Genomic DNA, 16,211 nt, shown 5'->3' on the forward strand with positions numbered 1-16,211 from the left:
GAGAGGTGGGAGGGTGCGCGTGAAGCTGGACACAGATCAGAACGTGAACCCCACCCCATCCTGCTCCCAGCCAGAGCTCAGTCCTTCTAGAACTGAGCCATCTGCTCCCCACTTCCCCAGAGCCCTGGAGGCGCCACCCTCACTTCCCTCCACTGGGGCTGGCTCAGGTGCCTGCTCCTTTCTGGTTCCTCTGCCCTGCCCCCAGATAACACCCCTCGGCAGGCACCCAGGTGACTGGCTCCATGACGCAGCAGCTGCGGTCTCCTCTTATCAGGGCTCCCCTGTGGGTTGGGGTGGCTCCATTTGTTTAAGACTTAGTCCTGAGGAGCCCCAGCCCCCATGACGTCAAGATTGGCTCCATATAAGGTGAGGGGTCCGCAGCCCATGGTCCCCAAGCAGCCACCCAGCTCCGACATGGCCCAGCCGGTCCACAGCCTCTGCTCCGCCTTTGGCCTCCAGTGCTGCCTCCTCTTCCTTCTAGCTTCTTGGGGGGCAGGTAAGATGCCCACAGGGGATACAGAAGACAGAAACAGCTTGTTTCTTAGTGTTCATAGCGTTGGACAACAAATAGAAATGAATGAAGGGAGCGGGCACGGGGCTGCTACAGACAGTTGTCTAGAGTGTTCTCTGCTCAAGTTTGCTGGCTAAGGGACATGTAGTAGGAGATGAAATCCAGCCTGTGCTCTGCTCTTTAAAACATGGCTCACAGGGCTGCACCCATCCAGAGGGGGTTTCTTCAAGTTTGCATAAAGACACTGTAGAGGCTGCCAGCCCTGGATGGTGGAGGTAGGCACCTGACATTCATTGAGCACCGTGCACGGAATTCACAGCTGCTCATGGTGATTTCTTTCTTCTTCTTCTTCTTCTTTTTTTTTTTTTTTTGAGAAGGAGTCTTGCTCTGTTGCCTAGGCTGGAGTGCAGTGGCACAATCTTGGCTCACTGCAGCCTCTGCCTCCCGGGTTCAAGCGATTCTTCTGCCTCAGTCTCCTGGGTAACTGGGATTATAGGCACCTGCCACCACGCCTGGCTCATTTATTTGTATTTTTAGTAGAGACAGGATTTCACCATGTTGGCCAGGCTGGTCTCAAATGCCTGGCCTCAAGTGATCCGCCTGCCTCGGCCTCCCAAAGTGCTGGTATTACAAGTGAGAGCCACCGTGCCCAGAGACTCATCTCATTTCATCTCAGCATCCCCTGAGGTGGCTAATAATATCCCATCTTATGGTTGAGGAGAGTGGATTCACAGTGGTTATGTCCCATATCTCACAGCTAGAGGGAGGTAAACAGGGATTCCAGCTCCACTGCCCCCAGCCCTGGGGGGACAGGTGGAGCTTCTCTCCTGAGAGCTCTGTTTTGTGCAGACCTAGCTTCCAGTCCTGACTCTGACCCATTTGCCTACTCTGGCCTTCCACACCATCTGTAAAATGGGCTGGATGCTGCTGCCTGGCCGTACCAATATTTGATGCCTACAGAGCATTTACACTGCACCAGGTGTTGCTCTAGGGACTTCATCCACATTTACTCATTTAATCCACATGGAGACTCAGAAAAGTGTGCGTCAAAGGCTCTGTCCCTGTCTTACAGTTGGGAAACATCTCAGGGCTTTGATGGGAAAATGACTATGGACAAGTTTGACGAACAAAACATACCCTAAAGATAAGATGAAATTACGAAATTAGTTCACTTAGTCAAGAAACGGACTGCTACTGAACCCGGGGAGCAGAGATGCTGAACACAGGGGCGGTGTGGAGGGCCTGGGCAATTTGGAGGAGGGTCTCCACAAGGCAGATGTAGAACAGCAGATTCAGAGACACTGTCTACCCACTGGACAGTCATCCAAGGACAGAGCCATCCACAGGGTGATATTAGAGGCAGTGCCCCTTCCCTGAGCACAGTCAGGTTGAGGTCAGGTGTGGAGGCAGGGGCAGGTGGGTGGTGCATGGCGGGGACTGAGGAATCTTTGAGCTGCCTCTGAAAGGTCTCAGCAGTGCGTCCTGTCTGTACCCTGACTTGATGTCTGTCTCCCCTACCTTGAGGGTCTGGAGACAGAGGTACCACAGCCGCCCAACACCTCCCGGCCCCATCTCTCCCGCCTTTCCTTCCCCTTCCTCTCAGGCGGATTGTCCACTGGCTGCTCTCTCCTCCTTCCATCTTGCAGCTTAAGGAAGAGGAACCTGCAGGGGGCGGAAGGGAATCCACTCCATACACAGTCGCTCTGAGATTTGCTTCAGGGCGGAGATCTGAATTCCTGAGATTCCGATGGGGCCATGTGGGCGTGGTCTCGGAGAGGAGATAGGCGTGGCTGGACGGCATGGAGGGAGGGGTGGGGAGGACAAGGAGAGCTGGCTGCTCCCATTCTGCAGATTTTGAAGACAAGAGTGAGTGGGTTAAAGGTGGGGAGGGCTTGAGGCTGGGCTCGGGTTGTGATGAGGTCGGGTGGAACTGGAGTGTGAATCAGAGCTGGTGCATGGCTGTGCCCAGCAGAGAGAGAGGCCACGGCAGGAAGGGAAGAGGGACAACTGGGATGGATGAAGCCCTTTAGTCTACCATTCTGGTGAGGAGACCCTGACGTTTGTTCACAGGACCAGTCAACACCCAGACAGATAACTAGATCCTGGAACCCCAGAGTCTGCATCATGCAGTCACAGAACCACAGGTACAATCTAGATTAAATCATCGGAGCGCAGCACAGGTGCAGTCCAGATTAAATCATCACAGAGAGGCATAGGTGCAGTCCAGATTAAGTCACCAGAGGGAGGCACAGGTGCAGTCTAGATTAAATCACCTGAGGGAGCACAGGTGCAGTCTAGATTAAATTATCACAGGGAGGCACAGGTGCAGTCCAGATTAAATCATCACAGGGAGGCTCAAGCGCAGTCTAGATTAAATCATCTGAGGGAGGCTCAAGTGCAGCCCAGATGAAATCATCTGAGGGAGCACAGGTGCAGTCTAGATGAAACCATCTGAGGGAGCACAGGTGAGGCAGGAGATGGGAATTGGGGCTGGGGTCCTTGGAAGAATCTAACAAGAACATTTTCCTATAACAAATGTTATTTGATTTAATTTCTATAACACAAATAATGTATGCTTATTGTAGAAAATGGAAAATAGAAAAAATAAGAAAGAAAAATAAAATCTCTGTATACTCCCTAGTCCCCAAGCAATCATTTGATTATATCTCCCTTTAGCTTTCCTTTTTTTTTTTTTTTTGTAGAGACACGTCTCGCTATGTTGCCCAGACTGGTCTCAAACTGGTGATCCTCCTGCCTCAGCCTCCCTAAATGCTGGGATTATAGGTGTGAACAACTGTGCCCACCAGCTTTTCTTTTTCTATGTCTGCGTTTTAAGACACTTATTGAACTCATACTGTATAGGTATTTTAACAAGCATTTACCCACATTATTGCAAATGGAGCATGCCATTTATGGGGGTAAGGATACCAGGAAACACTAGAGATGCTCTTTTGGGACAGCGTGCCCTGACAGCGACTCCAAGGCATGAGTTGCTTAGCAAGATATTCTTTCTCCCTTCCTTCCTTCCTTCCCTTTCCTTTCCTTTCCCTTCCTTCCTTCCTTTTCTTTCTTTTCTTCCTTTTCTTTCCCTTTCTCTTTCTTTCTTTCTCTCTCTGTCTCTCTCTCTCTCTTTCTTTCTTCTTTCGACAGAGTCTCACTCTGTGGCCCAGGTTGGAGTGTAGTGGCATGATCTTGGCTCACTGCAGCCTCTGCCTCCCAGGTTCAACTGATTCTCCTGCCTCAGCCTCCTGAGTAGCTGGGATTACAGGGTCCTGCCAACACGCCTGGCTAATTTTCATATTTTTAGTAGAGACGGGGTTTCGCCACGTTGGCCAGGCTGGTCTCGAACTCCTGACCTCAGGCCCACCTTGGCCTCCCAAAGTGCTGGGATTGCAGGTATAAGCCACTGTGCCCAGCTGATGTCCTCCCTTTCAAATGAGTGAACAAAGCAGATGGCGGGGACCTTTGGCACTGTGCATCGTTTTGATGTTGTGGGATTTGTTCTTATTCTTTTATCCCAGCTGAGCATCTACCTACAGTGTCTTGTGCTAAAGTTGGATTTTCCTCTCTGCACCTCCTGCCTATTCTTCAGTGACCAAAACAGTTCTTTTCGGGCTATGATGGTTGTACGTGGAATGAATATCTCCTGGTGAAAACTTCCTAGGGAAATAAGTCACTACCAAAGTAGATCGTCTGGGGCAGAGATGCTCCTCTTGTCCTGGGGGTTTACACTGATTTGCCTCTTGGCTGCGTCAGGACCAAGGAATCCCTTGAGCTTTACCTCAGCTTTTTACAATCTATGGTTCCACAACTGTTTGATGCAGATCTAAAATTCTAAAATCTTGTTATCTGAGTCTAGTTATGGACTGTGATCCTGTGGTTTAATGACAACTGGTATCCCAGAATTGGTGGGCCAGAGGCCTTCTTTCAACGTCTTTTAATCTCAGAGCTCAATTACTGAACAGCAGAAGTCACCCTTGGTCTTCCAGCCTGTGGAGGTCACAAATACATTTGGTTTTTACTTAACGTGCATGATGAAATGTTGTTGGCAAGGCTTCTAAGGAGTTTTCATCAGTCTTATTCTTTCATTCATTATTCAACAAATATTTACAAAGTGCCTCCTATGGACCAGACACTGTTCTAGGCTGGAGACAGCGATGAACAAAACAATAAAAATCCCTGCCAGGCCAGGCCAGGCCAGGCCAGGCCAGGTGCAGTGGCTCACGCCTATAATCCTAATATTTTAGGAGGCTGAGATGAGAGGATCACTGAAGACCAGAGTTTGAGACCAGCCTGGCCAACATAGTGAGACCCTGCGTCTTAAAAAAAAAAAAAAAAAAAGGTGAGGAGGGGGCATACTGGCTCACATTTGTAGTCCCAGCTGACAGGGAGGCTGAGGTGGGGGGACTGCTTGAGCCCAGGAGGTCAGGACTGCAGTGAGCTGTGACCATGCCACTGCACTCCAGCCTGGTGCAGAGTAAGACTCTATCTCAAACAACAACAACAACAACAAAAACCCCGGCCGGATGCAATGGCTCATGCCTGTAATCCCAGCACTTTGGGAGGCTGAGGCGGGCAGATCATGAGGTCAGGAGATCGAGACCATCCTGGCTAACACAGTGAAACCCCATCTCTACTAAAAATACAAAAAATTAGCTGGGCGTGGTGGCATGTGCCTGTAGTCCCAGCTACTCAGGAGGCTGAAGCAGGAAAATCACTTGAACCCAGGAGGTGGAGGTTGCAGTGAGCCCAGATCGCACCACTGCACTCCAGCCTTGGCGACAGAGTGAGACTCCATCTCAAAAAACAAACAAACAAAAAAGCCTTGCCATTGTGGAAATTTAATTGTATTTATCACATATCAGAAAGTGATGAGTGCTGTGTTATTAAAACACAGCAGAGAAAGTGGCCCAGGAATGCAGAGGCTGCTGTTTTCAAGAAGGTGGCCACAGCAGGTGAGAGGTGGATGGAGCAGGCAGGGGGGTAGGGCTAATGCTCAGGCTCCCCTTACTACCAGGAGAAGGACAGGGCAAAGCACGAGATTATTTCAGAGACTACAATGTGGATTCAACAAACATTTAAACAGCTTCTGTGCTCCAGAGTCTTCCATGGTCCATACTTCCTTTAATCCTCACATTAAGCTGGTGCAGTCAGCATCATGGTTATTTACAGTCGAGAACATGGAGCTTCAGAGCACTTAAGAGACCTGAGCAAGAATGCAAAACCGCTGAGGGACCAAGCCTGGATGTCAAACCTGTCCTCTGATTCTTTAAGGCCAGTGGAAAATGCCCTTTGCATTGCTGCCAGCTCCTTTATTCACTCAATAGGTAGTCATTCATCCCTTATCATGTTTAAAAACATCTGGGGCACAGTGAAAAGTCTAATTTTGCCAATTACTTAACCTCTTTGCGTCTCCTTTCCCCACCTGTAAAACAGTAAGATCACAATCCTCACTTCACAGGTTCATAATTATTTGATTAAATAAACAAATATATGAACAGCACCTTTCAGGGAGTCCACACATGTCAGTGTCTTTCCTTCTTTAAAAGACTGGGCTGACCTATTGGCTGTGCACTGTGGTCTTAACCAGCAATGATCTGGGCCCGGGAGCCCAGGATGTGTGTTCAGATTCTGTCTCGACCTCTTACTTGCTGGGTGTCCTTGAGAAGATTACTTAACCACTCAGAACCTTGTTTCTTCATCTGTAAAGTTTGGAGAATAGGATAGTTCTCAACCTCAACAGGTTCTTGTGAAAAGTAAATAAGTTAATATATGCCCTCACTTGTAGAACCTGCCTGTCTCATTGTAGAGCTCTAGAAACGTTGCCCGTTGCTATTGTTGTGGGACTATGTACAGGTCACTTTTCCTCCGTGAAATGTAAATTTCTCAGATGTAAAATAGGGGAAGTTGACCGCTTCTAAAGAGCCTTATGGAGCATTGGGAGATCAATCACCATAGAAGAGAATCCAGAAAGAGAATGTCTGTGAGGCCACCAGCCACATCCTGGGGCCGGGGAAGGTGTCCAATAAACAACAGCTATTACTGGTATTGCTGCCAAGGAGATCAGGTAATGGGATTGGGACAGTGGAGTGCAGGCCTGATCATTCAGCCCCCTTCTCTCCCCTCATTCTCAATTCCTTTCAGAGACTTGGGCTTCTCTATTACCCTCACACCCTTCTTGTCCTGCCCATATTTCTTTCAAGGACTAAGCTCCCCAGGCCGATTCTGCCCATCAGCAGGCAGGTGGACTGTGGTTTCTTGTGATTGGGAATAGGTCCAGGTTCCGGTTGCCGCCTTGAGCTAACAGGGACCAGAAACCTCAGTTATGTAACGACACTATCTCTTTCACTCTTTGGTGATCTCTTGGCCTTCACTCTTTTGGCTAGGTATCAGAGACATCTCCTCTGTCTCCATCAGGTTGTTTTTCCATGGAATTAAGGCGTGTATCTGTCCACTGATAGGGGTGTTTTCTCTCACACCCTGTCCTTAAACATAGTCAGTCCCTACCACAATCTAGTTGCCTCGTTTACTCCTGTCAGGACCCCCAAGCAGATATCTTTTCCTTTCAAGATGGCCCCCTTCATCTATCCCCAGTTGGCTTTAAATGTGTGAAGAGGGGGACCCAGTGGGGTGACCATAAGGGTTGGGTCATCTCATCCATTCCCCTCATCCAGCTTTATCATCGAAATGAAAGCTTCCCATCCCCCTTACTCTACCCATCCTCCATTCTTCTTATACATCTCTCACTCACAATTTGTGTCTACCTGCTAATCCCTATGGGAAGTTCTGCAGAGGTCTTACCTCAATTTCTCACACTGTTACATTTGGGATGGTGTTAGAATGTTATGGAAAGGTGAAGAGTCTAACGTTTACTCCTGGTCTTCTCAGCTATGCCATAGAAAGAAGACTCCATTCCATAAGTTACAGACCCTAAAGGGGCACCTGCACAGTAAAATGCTAGTCCATACATGCCCTCAAAACCTTACCATTGGATAGGCATGGCAGGGAGTGGAGGTCGGCAGGCACGCAAACAACTGTAATGTGAAGTTGAAGGTAACAGGACAGAATGGTGAATAAAGACCTTTTCAAGCACTGAAATGAAGCTGGATTTTATCTGCTTAGACGGATCAGAAAAGATGCCTTAAAGCCAGAAGGCCTTGAGATGGAGAGTTGAGGAGATGTGGAAGGGGATGAGGTGGCATGCTTGCTGAAGGCACAGCCTGAGCCTAGGGGCTGGAGGTGAGAATGGGGAATAGATATCATAGTATTCAGAGGAGACTGGCTGGGGAGTCATATCAGGGGGAACAAAGAGATCCCCTAGAGAAGGAGGTGGGAAGGGGGAGTTGGAGAAGAACATGGGGGAAGTTTCTTATTTGCCTCTCTCCCTCCACAGGTGCTACTACATTCCAAGAATATCAGAAAACTGGGGAACTCTCAACATCCGATCACATATTTCCCCTCACTCCAGGCCTTGTTTATAGTATCCCTTTTGATCACATTGTTCTGCATTCAGGACAAAGACCTCCAGAGCTCCCTAAATCTACAGAAATCCATGAGCAAAAACGCCACTGCAACACCACACGCCATTCTAAGCCAACTGACAAGCCTACAGGCAACTCCAAAACTACAGACCACAAAAGCTCTACAGATAATCATGAGGCTCCTACCACTTCTGAAGAAAACTCCAGCAACCAAGGGAAAGACCCAATGATCCGGAACCAGCGCTCTGTTGATCCTGCTGACTCCACTACCACACATAAAGAATCCGCTGGGAAAAAACATATAACGCCAGCACCCAAGAGCAAAATAAACTGTCGTAAGTCCACAACAGGCAAATCAACGGTAACAAGAAAATCAGATAAAACTGGAAGACCTTTGGAAAAGTCCATGAGTACTTTGGATAAGACAAGTACCAGCTCACATAAGACTACAACTTCCTTCCACAACCCAGGCAATTCACAGACCAAGCAAAAAAGCACATCTTTTCCAGAAAAAATCACAGCAGCCTCAAAAACAACATACAAGACCACAGGAACCCCAGAAGAGTCAGAAAAAACCGAAGATTCCAGAACAACAGTTGCCTCAGACAAGCTCCTGACAAAAACTACAAAAAACATACAAGAGACCATATCAGCCAATGAGATCACACAATCTCTAGCAGAGCCTACAGAACATGGAGGAAGGACAGCCAATGAGAACAACACACCATCCCCAGCAGAGCCTACAGAAAATAGAGAAAGGACAGCCAATGAGAAGACCACACAATTCCCAGCAGAGCCTACAGAAAACAGAGAAAGGACAGCCAATGAGAACACCACACCATTCCCAGCAGGGCCTACAGAAAATAGAGAAATGACAGCCAATGAGAAGACCACACTATTCCCAGCAGAGCCTACAGAACATGGAGAAAGGACAGCCAACGAGAACACCACACCATCCCCAGCAGAGCCTACAGAACATGGAGAAAGGACAGCCAATGAGAACACCACACTATCCCCAGCAGAGCCTACAGAACATGGAGAAAGGACCCCATTTGCCAATGACAAAACCACATCATCCTCAGCAGAGTCTACAGAACATGGAGAAAGGACCCCACTGGCCAACGAGAACACCACACCATCCCCAGCAGAGCCTACAGAAAATAGAGAAAGGACAGCCAATGAGAACACCACACCATCCCCAGCAGGGCCTACAGAAAATAGAGAAACGACAGCCAACGAGAAAACCACACCATCCCCAGCAGAGCCTACAGAAAATAGAGAAAGGACAGCCAATGAGAACACCACACCATCCCCAGCAGGGCCTACAGAAAATAGAGAAATGACAGCCAACGAGAAGACCACACTATTCCCAGCAGAGCCTACAGAAAATAGAGAAAGGACAGCCAATGAGAAGACCACATCATCCCCAGCAGAGCCTACAGAAAATGGACAAAGGACCCCATTTGCCAATGAGAAAACCACATCATCCTCAGCAGAGCCTACACAACACGGAGAAAGGACCCCACTGGCCAATGAGAACACCACACTATCCTCAGCAGAGCCTACAGAAAATAGAGAAAGGACAGCCAATGAGAAGACCACACCATCCCCAGCAGAGCCTACAGAAAATAGACAAAGGACAGCCAATGAGAACACCACACCATCCCCAGCACAGCCTACAGAAAATGGAGACAGGACTCCATTGGCCAATGAGAAGACCACGCCATCTCTAGCAGAGCCTACAGAAAATGGAAAAAGGACCCCATTTGCCAATGAGAAAACCACATCATCCTCAGCAGAGCCTACAGAACACGGAGAAAGGACCCCACTGGCCAATGAGAACACCACACCATCCCCAGCAGAGCCTACAGAAAATAGAGAAAGGACAGCCAATGAGAAGACCACACCATTCCCAGCAGAGCCTACAGAACATGGAGAAAGGACAGCCAATGAGAACACCACACCATCCCCAGCAGAGCCTACAGAAAATGGAGACAGGACTCCATTGGCCAATGAGAAGACCACGCCATCTCTAGCAGAGCCTACAGAAAATGGACAAAGGACCCCATTTGCCAATGAGAAGACCATATCATCCTCAGCAGAGCCTACAGAACACGAAGAAAGGACTCCACTGGCCAATGAGAACACCACACCATCCCCAGCAGAGCCTACAGAAAATAGAGAAAGGACAGCCAATGAGAACACCACACCATCCCCAGCAGGGCCTACAGAAAATAGAGAAATGACAGCCAACGAGAAGACCACACTATTCCCAGCAGAGCCTACAGAAAATAGAGAAAGGACAGCCAATGAGAAGACCACATCATCCCCAGCAGAGCCTACAGAAAATGGACAAAGGACCCCATTTGCCAATGAGAAAACCACATCATCCTCAGCAGAGCCTACACAACACGGAGAAAGGACCCCACTGGCCAATGAGAACACCACACTATCCTCAGCAGAGCCTACAGAAAATAGAGAAAGGACAGCCAATGAGAAGACCACACCATCCCCAGCAGAGCCTACAGAAAATAGACAAAGGACAGCCAATGAGAACACCACACCATCCCCAGCACAGCCTACAGAAAATGGAGACAGGACTCCATTGGCCAATGAGAAGACCACGCCATCTCTAGCAGAGCCTACAGAAAATGGAAAAAGGACCCCATTTGCCAATGAGAAAACCACATCATCCTCAGCAGAGCCTACAGAACACGGAGAAAGGACCCCACTGGCCAATGAGAACACCACACCATCCCCAGCAGAGCCTACAGAAAATAGAGAAAGGACAGCCAATGAGAAGACCACACCATTCCCAGCAGAGCCTACAGAACATGGAGAAAGGACAGCCAATGAGAACACCACACCATCCCCAGCAGAGCCTACAGAAAATGGAGACAGGACTCCATTGGCCAATGAGAAGACCACGCCATCTCTAGCAGAGCCTACAGAAAATGGAAAAAGGACCCCATTTGCCAATGAGAAGACCACATCATCCTCAGCAGAGCCTACAGAACACGCAGAAAGGACTCCACTGGCCAATGAGAACACCACATCATCCCCAGCAGAGCCTACAGAAAATAGAGAAAGGACAGCCAATGAGAAGACCACACAATTCCCAGCAGAGCCTACAGAAAATAGAGAAAGCACAGCCAATGAGAAGACCACACCATTCCCAGCAGAGCCTACAGAAAATAGAGAATGGACAGCCAATGAGAACACCACACCATCCCCAGAAGAGCCTACAGAACACGGTAAAAGGACAGCCAATGAGAACACCACACTATCCCCAGCAGAGCCTACAGAACATGAAGAAATGACCCCATCAGCCAATGAGAACACCACACTATCCCCAGCAGAGCCTACAGAAAATGGAGAAAGGACCCCATTTACCAATGAGAAGACCACACCATCCTCAGCAGAGCCTACAGAACATGGAGAAAGGACCCCACTGGCCAATGAGATCACCACACCATCCCGAGCAGAGCCTACAGAACATGGAGAAAGGATAGCCAATGAGAAGGCCACACCATCCCCAGCAAAGCCTACAGAACATGGAGAAATGACAGTCAATGAGGACACCACACCATCCTCAGCAGAGCCTACAGAAAATGGAGAAAGGACCCCACTGGCCAATGAGAACACCACATCATCCCCAACAGAGTCTACAGAACATGGAGAAAGGACAGCGAATGAGAAGACCACACCATCCCCAGCAGAGCCTACAGAACATGGAGAAAGGACACCATCAGCCAATGAGAAGACCATACCATCTCCAGCAAAGCCTACAGAACACGAAGAAATGACCCCATCGGCCAATGAGAACACCACACCATCCCCAGTAAAGCCTACAGAACATGGAGAAAAGACTACATTGGCCAATGAGAAGATCACACAATCCCTAGCAAAGCCTACAGAACATGGAGAAAGGACCACATCACCCAATGACAAGATCACCTCATCTGCAGCAGAGTCTACAGAACATACAGATAGGGCTACATCAGCCAATGTGATCACACCAGCCCCAGCAGAGCCTATAAAACATGCAAAAAGGACCACATTGGCCCATGAGAAGATGACACAAGTCACAGAAAAGTCCACAGAACACCCAGAAAAGACCACGTCAACCACAGAGAAAACCACAAGAACCCCAGAAAAGCCTACGCTATACTCAGAGAAGACCATATGCACCAAAGGGAAAAACACACCAGTCCCAGAAAAGCCTACAGAAAACCCGGGGAACACCACACTGACCACTGAGACCATAAAAGCCCCAGTAAAGTCCACAGAAAACCCAGAAAAAACAGCAGCAGTCACAAAGACTATAAAACCTTCAGTCAAAGTCACAGGAGACAAATCTCTCACTACTACCTCTTCTCATCTAAATAAAACTGAAGTTACTCATCAGGTGCCCACTGGTTCTTTCACCCTCATTACATCTAGAACGAAGCTGAGTTCTATCACATCAGAAGCCACAGGCAATGAGAGCCATCCATACCTCAATAAAGATGGCTCACAGAAAGGTATCCATGCTGGACAGATGGGAGAGAATGATTCATTCCCTGCATGGGCCATAGTTATTGTGGTCCTGGTGGCTGTGATTCTCCTCCTGGTGTTCCTTGGCCTGATCTTCTTGGTAAGGGACAGATGCGCCCCACAGAAATCAACCTATGGGATAGGGAATTGAGGATACATTAGGGGTCAGAGTTACAGGGAATAATGAGTCTAGGAAAAGAGACATGGCAGACGTGGGAGGAACAGTAATAGAGGGAGAGTTTTGGTGAAAACTAAGGAGAAAGACAATAAATACACAGGAGGTAAAAAGCTGGAATTGGGGAGAAGGCTGTGGCTGAGAATGAAAGGGTGTGAAAGAGAAAGTGTGGGGGGTGGAGAGTCTGGGGTATGAGAGTAGGAGGTGTAAAGACAAGGAGAATATGGTAGAGTGGGGAACTGGAGATGGAGCTGGGACTCATTGTATTGGACCTGGAGCTGGAATAAACATCAAGGTTTGGATGGAATCTTGAGAATAGAATCAAGACCTGAGGTGAGTGTTGTGGAAAACAAATCGCAGATGGTTCTCATTCCTCCTTTCTCATCCCAATCACAGGTCTCCTATATGATGCGGACACGCCGCACACTAACCCAGAACACCCAGTACAATGATGCAGAGGATGAGGGTGGCCCCAATTCCTACCCGGTCTACCTGATGGAGCAGCAGAATCTTGGCATGGGCCAGATCCCTTCCCCACGGTGATCTTGGAGTAGGCGCCCAGCCCTGGCTCTTCCATGCTCTGCCCCTTTCCTGGATGAGGAACCGGACTCACAATTTCTATTTCCGGGACTACAGGAAGGGCAGAGAATACTGACGGTTACCAGTATTAACCCTTCATCTGTTCTTGAAACTGGTTGGGGAATGAGGTGATAAGCAAGGAGGGTGTAAGTTTAGGGGACAAAGAAGAAAGAATGAATAATACGAGCAGACATTCTCTGTAGAAGGTGATGGTCTGAGAATGAAAAGGTGTTTGATGGACATGTGGGGGCACCAATGCAGAACACTGCACTGAGTCCTAAAGGAAGGACAGGAGCCTTATAGGCAATGCCCCAGACTGACTTGTGAGTGGGGTTTATGGGGAAAGGGAGGGACTGAGGGCAGAGTCTCTGGGTTTCAGGACAGCATTATGTTATTTCCATTCACTATTACTTAAGAGTTTGTGTGTAAACAGGCTCATCTCTGAGTTCTCAGGACCCTTGCCCCCACCCCCATTTTTTTAATGAAAAAAAAAAAACAAAAAAAACGGATCCAAGAAGAAAAGAGAATTTATTTCCTTCTCCACTCTCTCCATGCCCTGGAGAAAAAAAAGTCCAGAAGAAATCATAAATATCTCTCATCCACATGGTTGCTTCCTCTTCCTCCCAAATCCCTTAGTTTTCCTAAATGTCTACAGTGGACGCCCTGTTGGTTTGGCTTGCTGGGTTGTGGGTGGACACGCAAGGAGGGGATTTTTATTTGGCCAGCAGTCTCACCCACTGATCTCCACCCCAGACCTTCCCTGATGGTGTCTCAGCATTTATTTTCCTGTCTCTTCCACCAAAAGCCAGCTGTAGCTTTATCTCGTAAAAGTTACCCATCTTCTCTACTGTCCCCATTCTCTCTCCTCCCACCTTCACCCCAGATTCAAGTTTTCCTCCTTGTAGGCATTTCATCTGTGTGTGTTTTCTGGATTTTCTCTCTCTCTTCTTATGGCCATTTCACCTTATTACTGATTGGGCAGAGGGGGAAAAGGAGAATGATGATGACAGTTTCCTTCTGTCTATTGACCTTTTTTATAATAAAGTATAACATGTTTATAAAGGGCATCATAGTTATTAGACTATCCATTGGGAGAAAGTTCTGACTGGCGTTCCTGGCTCTGGCTGAGACCTTACAGAAGTGGAGGAGACAGAGGAGCTGGAGGGCAGGACTGGCAATCTATGGAGGGTCAAGAAAGGGGAGGCTGAATTTCTATTGCTCCAAAAATGGCTCCTTTCTGGGTTTAGATAAGAGCCAGCCTCAGTCCAGGCTGGGTTTATTTGCATGGTGACAAAATGAGTAGAAAAACCTGTCAATTAATAAGCAAGTATTTTAAAGCAACTATTATATACTCTGTTGAGGATATAAAGAAGTATAAGACATAGTTCTCACCTGAGACACAAAGACAGGAAAATTAAAATTAAATAATTCAACAAGAGTTGTCACAAGTTAGGTGCTATATAGAATAAAACAACACCCTAATTCATTAAGCCCAACTCCGTGAGCATCTACTATGCCCCCTATTTATGTTAGGACACCAGCCCTGCTCCAAAACCGTTGTGTGCCCATGTCAGTCCCAACAGAAACCTCCCATCACCCATGCAGCCTTGGCTCTCTTACCAGAGTATGGCATCATCACTAATTGAACAGTTGCCCCAGTTTGCTGCCAGGCTCCTAAACGTAACTCCATCCAGAATCAAACAGCAGGGCCACAGGTCACTCGCTATCTGCTCCTTTGGGCATCCCCATTTGCTGAAAGCTGGAAACCTATCATGGTCAGTAATCCCAACCCTGACACTGATGTCACTGAACTATCTGGCCCTGGCTGGGCTGGGAAGGCCCTTATTACTGAATCTCCCACCAGAGACCCGCTCTGCTAAAGGCAAGATTGAAGCTTGACTCTCAGAAAGCAGACATGCCAGGTGCCAGAGGGACCCAGACTTAGGCCCCTGGAGAAAGGAGGCAGAGGGACACCTGGGTTCTGGAAGGGGCTGGAGAGCCCTCGAGAAAAGGAGGACGATGCCTGGATTTTAGTTGTCTGGGTAGACGGTGACTCAGCCTGTGGCATCTGCCAGGACAGGAGTGTCTCTCTGCCCTGGGAGGGATGCAGAAACCCCTAAACTCAGCCTGGACCCCAATTCAAAAACAAAACGAAATAAAAACACCTCTGCCTCTAGAGTCCTAAACATCCAACCGGACAGACCCCTCCCCTATCAAGACACCAAAATGCAGCACTGGAGGTCAAAGGGTGTATAAGGGGGATGGGGAGGTTCTTCGCCCGGCAAAGGCGGACTGTGGGCCCTGGGGCGCGGCGGGTGTCTCCCTCCCACTTTCCTCTCTATTCCCCGCTAATTATCACTTTGAAATCTAGGCGGAAATCCTTTAACAAGCTCCGGGGCTGGGCCCTCATTAGGGATAATTACTTAATCAGTAGGACGGGAGGGAATGCGCTCCCCCAGCCCTCGGGGAGTACACCTCGGGGGAGCGAGTGCCCCGAGGGCAGGAGGCTGCCGGGGCGCCGGAAGCTGCTGTCCCGGCGGAGTCGCAGCGGGGGCTCCGGTTCCCCGAGACTGCGGCCCTCCCTCGTTCCTCCAGGTTCCGCTTTGCGGGCGGCTTCTGATCTCTTGCGGACAGCTCAGATTAGTGGCTCGAGGCCGCCGCCCCCGCAGCGCCCCAGCCCTACTGCGCCGAATCCCCTCCTCCCAGCCCACAGCCCCCAGGGAGGGGCCCGGACTGACGAGACTGGGCGTCGCTCCTACCCCCGTGACATTGGCCGTAAAACTGACACCTGTTTGTGCTGTGCTTTCACGTACATCGCACCTGTGATCCTCCGATCACCCTGCGAGTTACGAGGCCTGCTTTACAAGCCTGATAAGAAGTTACAGACCTTATAAGAGTTCTTATAAAGCTTGCTTTACAGATGAGAAAA

The 16,211-nt window shown here is 48.8% G+C and overlaps 1 protein-coding gene and 1 long non-coding RNA gene across 2 annotated transcripts; one reads left to right on the forward strand and one right to left on the reverse strand.

Moving 5' to 3' along the window:
- Positions 1-360: 360 nt before the first annotated feature.
- Positions 361-13,246, forward strand: MUCL3 (mucin like 3). Its single transcript, XM_063707456.1, has 5 exons — positions 361-496; positions 7,905-9,306; positions 9,724-10,377; positions 10,681-12,628; positions 13,100-13,246. Exons 1-5 carry the CDS (start codon positions 385-387, stop codon positions 13,244-13,246), a joined length of 4,263 nt encoding a protein of 1,420 aa, XP_063563526.1. The 5' UTR covers positions 361-384.
- Positions 13,247-13,793: 547 nt separating this feature from the next.
- On the reverse strand, positions 13,794-15,849 carry LOC134758728 (uncharacterized). Its single transcript, XR_010134240.1, has 3 exons — positions 15,706-15,849; positions 14,903-15,041; positions 13,794-13,838 (listed from the first exon to the last, which is right to left on the reverse strand). It is a non-coding gene; the product is annotated as an uncharacterized lncRNA (long non-coding RNA).
- Between the last annotated feature and the right edge of the window lie 362 nt (positions 15,850-16,211).

Source organism: Gorilla gorilla, chromosome 5 (genome assembly GCF_029281585.2).
Source record: "Gorilla gorilla gorilla isolate KB3781 chromosome 5, NHGRI_mGorGor1-v2.1_pri, whole genome shotgun sequence".
In the NCBI taxonomy this organism is placed as follows: domain Eukaryota; kingdom Metazoa; phylum Chordata; class Mammalia; order Primates; family Hominidae; genus Gorilla; species Gorilla gorilla.